This window comes from Chenopodium quinoa, unplaced genomic scaffold (assembly GCF_001683475.1).
Source record: "Chenopodium quinoa cultivar QQ74 unplaced genomic scaffold, ASM168347v1, whole genome shotgun sequence".
Lineage (NCBI taxonomy): Eukaryota > Viridiplantae > Streptophyta > Magnoliopsida > Caryophyllales > Amaranthaceae > Chenopodium > Chenopodium quinoa.
The window spans coordinates 2425849-2431759 of NW_018742879.1; the positions used below are offsets into that span (position 1 = coordinate 2425849).

The 5911-nt window shown below is 35.9% G+C and overlaps 1 protein-coding gene across 1 annotated transcript; it reads right to left on the reverse strand.

Annotated features, from left to right (window-relative positions):
- Positions 1-2901: 2901 nt before the first annotated feature.
- On the reverse strand, positions 2902-5375 carry LOC110726298. The gene is made up of 6 exons (XM_021905749.1): positions 4888-5375; positions 4573-4802; positions 4385-4491; positions 3621-3660; positions 3175-3411; positions 2902-2969 (listed from the first exon to the last, which is right to left on the reverse strand). Exons 1-6 carry the CDS (start codon positions 5373-5375, stop codon positions 2902-2904), a joined length of 1170 nt encoding a protein of 389 aa, XP_021761441.1.
- Positions 5376-5911: the final 536 nt, after the last annotated feature.

The following is a 5911-nucleotide window of genomic DNA, read 5'->3' on the forward strand; positions in this document are numbered from 1 at the left end:
CTACGCCTAGTCATCTATCCAAGTCAAGCATGACTTGTATAATGACGAAGCAACATCAAAGCCCATGCGTTGCACTTTTTCTAACTTGGACCCATGAACGAACAACCCATGGACAATAGGAACTTGATCCTTTTGGACCCTTGAACGTGTGTTTGGCCCTTTTGAATTGTTAGGTTCATTAGCTTGTATGAGTTCCGGATCATGGATTAATTCCGGATCAAAAAGTGAACCAAAACACAAATTTTTCAAGTAAACTAGGTTCAAAAACACCCTAAAATCATATCAAATAGCAAGTTATCACCAGTCTTGCTTTGTTTCTGACTATAATACCATGTTCATCTAGTTTGTTTCTGAACACCCATTTAAGATAAATAATCTTTTGATGACTAGGTCTAAGTTCCAGATGCCAAACTTTATTTCTTTCAAATTCATTTAATTCAGCTTGCATGGCATTGATCTAGTCAACATCAGTTAATGCTTCCACATGATTCTTAGGTTCCATATAGGACAAGAATTCATATAATGGTATTCACTGATAATGGCTATGTCACTAATAATGGCATTCACTGGATAAGATTTTGATGTTTCCAAGGTTTAGGTTGGAAGTCTCTGACTGGAAATAGCCTTTCTTGAGTTGCATCATTTGCTTGCTCTTCTGCTGGAACTACTTCTAGAACTTCTACTGGAACTTCCTGTAGAGTTCCTTGTGCTTCAACAGTTACTTGCTCATTTTGATGAACATTGTTCTCTATTGCTTCTTGATTCGTTTCACCATCCTTTTCATACTACTACTTCTGCATAGATAATGATTCTTCATCTAGATCATACTTTCGTACTAATCCAATTTCGAAATCATCATCATCATCCTGTACATCCATCAATTGGTCAGTTTCATCAAAAATTACATGTACAGATTCTTCCACACACATTGTTCTTTAATTATAGACTCTGTAAGCTTTACTATTTGAGGCATATCCTAAGAACACTATTGTAGACATCTACTTTTGGTCCCCTGTCCCGACCGAAAGTGCTATGGCGATAAATAATTCCATCTTTGTGCTGGATTGGAGTAAGGAATGCTTATGGACTACTGATTAAGGCCTAAACACATAAAACTAACTAGCTTGACCCAAACGAAATGAACCAAAGCTCATTAACACTAAGCTCGATTAGAAATTAGGCCTAATCCCGGGATTAAACCTAATTTCGGACAAATTTTAAGCACCTAGGTTAAAATATAGGGCTATTGTAGGAAAATCCGCGCGCAACTCAAGGAGTCACGCTGGCTTGGCACGCGCAACTCATAAACTTGCGCGCGGCATCCAGCGCAACCCTTAAAGATGCGCTCGCAGAAGATCCAAAATACAAAAATATACTGAATCAAATCTTACCATAAAGCCATGCACAAGACCTGTGGTTGCGCTGCCATGAGCAACGCAACCAAATCACTTGCGCCCGCAGCAGCCGCGCGCAACCTTCAGAGTTGTGCGCAGCCACTTGCTACGGTAGAAACTCCAAAACCCTAAATCTCACCCATTTCATATAAATAGAGGTTCAATACGAGCTTTGAACACACAAAAAGTTAGCTAAAAGTCAACAGTAACATCGTTGTGAACTTATGCAATAATCAACCCTCTTGTCCTAAACACTCACCCTTTAATTGTTTTGTTCTCACGGTAGAGGTTCCCCAACATGAAGGAGTCTATAAGTGTTCAAAACGAAGAGCTAGCCAGGAAAAGTGGTAAATTCCCGAACACTAAGATAAATCACATTACTTTTCTTGTCCAAAATAATAATTATTAATTAATTAGTGTTGTTTGATCACTTTAAATAAATTTTAATTAATTAATTACACATAGTATTCTTGCGTTAATTAATTAAAGACTAGAATTGAATAATTAATTAATTGTTTTATCACCTAAGCCAAGGCGAATCTTGTTTATTTATTGTTCTTTTCACGAATTTGGAATAAATAAGAATAACGATAATCGTTGCAATGTAATCTTTATGTGATTGACGTGTGTAAATAAAATCAACTAACTTAGTTTTAGGTACCACGTTGCATATATTTTTTGGTGATAAAATTGTGAAAAAAGGAAGAGCTAGTAGAGGCCGCACTTGGGCTAGGATAGCGATTACACCCTAAAGGGAACTTTATTTTAGTACCCTTGCTCCCGAACTCATTTCTGGTACAAGTAGACCAATTTGGGCATAGGTAAACTTATGATTCATGCTAAATATCCCTTAAACTCTACTTGGGAGAAAGGCATGATCAAGGTTTATGAGTTTTCCTAAAACTCATTGGCAACTCCCTATTAGTTTCTTACAAAAAAGTGTAATGATAGAATCAATTCTAATTCAAGGTCCCCCAAACAATCAGGAATTCAAATCCTAACACACCTTAAAAAGTGTAAAGTCCTAGGCTTTAAAGGGCCATAGGCATAGGGGAAGTGGGATCCCCAACAATGGGCACACCCTCCTCACAACTGCCTCATCACTACATTCATCAAATTTTTCCAAGTTTCTCTTTCCATTGTTATGAACAAAACACTTGCAACCAAAATATCTAAAGTAAGAAATATTAGGCTTTCTCCCTTTGATGAGCTCATATGATGTTTTGTTGGTGATGGCTCTAACAGTGACCCTGTTAAAGATATAGCATGTTGTATTAATAGCCTCTGTCCAGAAGTTCCTAGGCAGTCTACTGGAAATCAGCATTATTCTAGCCATGTCCTCAAGACTTTTATTCTTGCGTTCAACCACTCCATTCTATTGTGGAGTCTTAGGTGCAGAGAAGTTTTGGTCCATCCCTTATTCCTTATGGAATTCATCAAACTTATAGTTTTTAAATTCTGTTCCATGATATGATCTTAGATGCACTAGTTGGTGACCTGTTCTTCTCTATTCTTTCTTCACAAAAGCAAAAAACTCGTCAAACGTTTCATCAAAGAAAGAATACCCATGTATACCTTGAGAAATCATCAACAATAACCATAACATATCTTTTTCCACTTCTACTTTGGATTCTCATTGGACCACAGAGATCCATGTGAATGAGTTCCAAAGTTCTTTTGGTGCTTATCATATTTTTAGATTTAAAAGAGATACGAGTCTGTTTTCCTCTAACACATGCATGACAAATTTTATCTTTTAGGAACTTTATGAATGGAAGACCTTCCACAAGTTCCTTAGATCTAAGCTTGTCTAGTAAAGAAAAACTTGCATGACCAAATCTTTTGTGCCATAACGGTGGATCATCCTCAATGACACTGAGACAAGTCAAACTGCTATTAGGAACTTCATTTAGATCCACTATATAAGTGTTCCCTTTACGAGTTCCTTCTAATATAATGTTCCCAGTGTCATTGTTGATGATTCGGCACGAATTAGAAGTAAATCTAACAGAGTTACCTTTGTCACAAAATTATGAAATACTTAACAAGTATTGTTTCAAACCCTCGACTAAAAATACATTATCTATAGCATGGGAACTTGACCTTTATGCTTTTCCAATAACAATAATTTCACATTTCATGTTATCACCAAAAGTCACAGTCCCACCATAGTACGCGTCTAGTGAGAGAATCTTAATTTATCTCCAGTCATATGCTTAGAACAACCGTTGTCGAGGTACCACGTGTTGTTCCCTCTCACCGGAACCTGCATGAAAATAAAACGTTAGTGTCAGAAACCTAGGTCTCCTTGGGTTTTTTTGTAACAGATGTAAAAACATATTTCTTCACCCATATCTGTTTAACATGATTCTCATTTTTAAGAGTGCTCTTATCTTTCTTAGGGAACTTGTTTTGATTATGCCCTGTCTTACCACAGAAATAAAAAACAATACTACTTGGTAGATCAACATACTTCTTTTCTTTTTAGAAATTTTTCTTATAACCTAGTCTTTCAGTTCTTTTAGCTTGAGCATTAGCAATCCAGTTAGGTATAGTATACTCAACCTTGCCCTTCCTAACTCTTTCAAGTTCCCCCTGAAGTCTAGCCTTATCCAATTTTAACCTTCCAAATCATATTTTAATTTTTCAAAATTAGGATATTGGTCTAGTAGAGGAACTTTATAGTTAGGAGTGGCACTGCTGAGTTTTAATAAAGAAATTTCCACATTCATTAGTATGTTATCATGTTTCACTCTTTCAACAGTTTCTTTTAATTTAACATTATCATCAAATAAATCAAAGAATCTCTATTGAATATCAAGTCTCATGTTATCTATCCATTCACTGTGTTCCTTTATGAGTTTTAAGAGCTTTATCACTTTGAGCCTTGGCCACATGTAAATCAATTAAGTCACCTTGTATTTCCATAACAGTGTTAATTAGGTTTTTTCTTTAGAGAAATGTTTTAATTGATTATAATCAAACCATACCTCAGCCTCTAGTTCCTTCAGCTTGGCCTTTTCATCTGTTTTGGCCATCAAACATAGATGTGCAGTTTCTTCAGGAGGTTTTTCTTCATCTTCTTCTTCTTTAGATTCTGAGTCACCCCAGGTAGCTATCATAACTTATCTTACATCCATCTTAAAGAAAGAAGGTTTATAAGTCTTTGTTTCCTTGCCTTGATCCTTGCCTTTGAATATTGCTCTATCATTTTCCTTCAATGGACAGTCCCTAATAAAGTGTTCTTTCGAGCCACACTTGAAACAGGTAGTCTCTTTGGAACTTGAGAATTTCTTGTTCCTATCATACTTTCTGTTTCCAAGAATCTTCTTGAATCTACTCACCAGCATAGCCATCTCATCTTCATCAACTTCAGAGTCATCAGTTTCCAGTGCCTTCAAAGCCAGACTTTTATTTTTAGAACTTTCAGCATTAGTTCCTAAGTGAAAGTTCAAGAGTCATCAAAGATCCAGCCAACTACTCCATGTTCAACTTGGTAAAGTCCTTGGTTTCTTGCAATGCAGTTATCTTGGATCTCCAGCGTTCATCTTGGGGAAGATTTCTCAACACCTTTCTAGCCTGTTCATCTATAGGAATGTGTTTTCCAAGGGAACCCAACTCATTGATTATATCATTATATCTAGTAAACATTTCTTCTATGGTTTCCTTAGGTAGCATTTCAAATCTTTCATATTTAGACATCAACAAATCAATTTTAGAACGTTTTACCTCGTTTGTACCTTCATAAGTAACTTCAAGTAGATCCCATATTTTCTTAGCAGACTTGCATCCCATGATTATATTGTTTTCATGGGGTCCAAGTCCACAGTGCAATAGTTTTATAGCTAAAGCATTTAATTCATATTTTTGAAAATCTTCCTTATCAAAATCAAATAAAGGTTTAGGAACTACCTCCCATGATTCTATTGTGTTCATGGGGTCCAAGTCCAACAATGCAACAGTTTTAAAGCTAAAAATCATTTAATTCATATTTTTTAAAATCTTCCTTATCAAAATCAAATAAAGGTTTAGGAACTACCTTGTTTTTCTCATTAGTTTTGGTTCCCTTTAAATCACCAGATTCAAAAACACACCAAACTCAATAAATTTCAGCCTTGATGAAGATCTTCATCCTGTTCTTCCAGTTGGTATAGAACTTACCATTAAACATAGGTGGACGTTGGGTTGAGTACTCTTCTTCAAGTTTCTCTCGATAATTCAACTCTCCTCGGGAACTTACTCAACAAAGTTATTTGTTATGCATGAGAACCCGCTCTGATACCAATTATTAGTTTAGATGAACTTCTACATGGGGGGTGAATTGTAGTGAGTTCCTAGTAGCAACTTTTCGCAGAAATATAAAACATAATATTAAAGAAACTTGCAATGCACACAGAATTTTACGAGGAAACCTTCCAAGGCCCAACTGGAATTAAAACCTCGACGCTCCAAGGGATTTCAAAACCAAACACTTCACTATAATAGGGAAACACTCCTAGTTACAACCTATTACAATC

What these genes read in the sequence shown, in the direction of transcription:
- LOC110726298 (XM_021905749.1), bottom strand. Translation starts at nt 5,375, where the DNA reads ATGATTTTTAGCTTTAAAACTGTTGCATTGTTGGACTTGGACCCCATG. An exon ending in CACGTGGTACCTCGACAACG is followed by an intron (nt 3,412 to 3,620) that starts GTTGTTCTAAGC and finishes TTTGTGACAAAG; the next exon opens with GTAACTCTGTTAGATTTACT. An exon ending in ATCTAAGGAACTTGTGGAAG is followed by an intron (nt 2,970 to 3,174) that starts GTCTTCCATTCA and finishes TGATTTCTCAAG; the next exon opens with GTATACATGGGTATTCTTTC.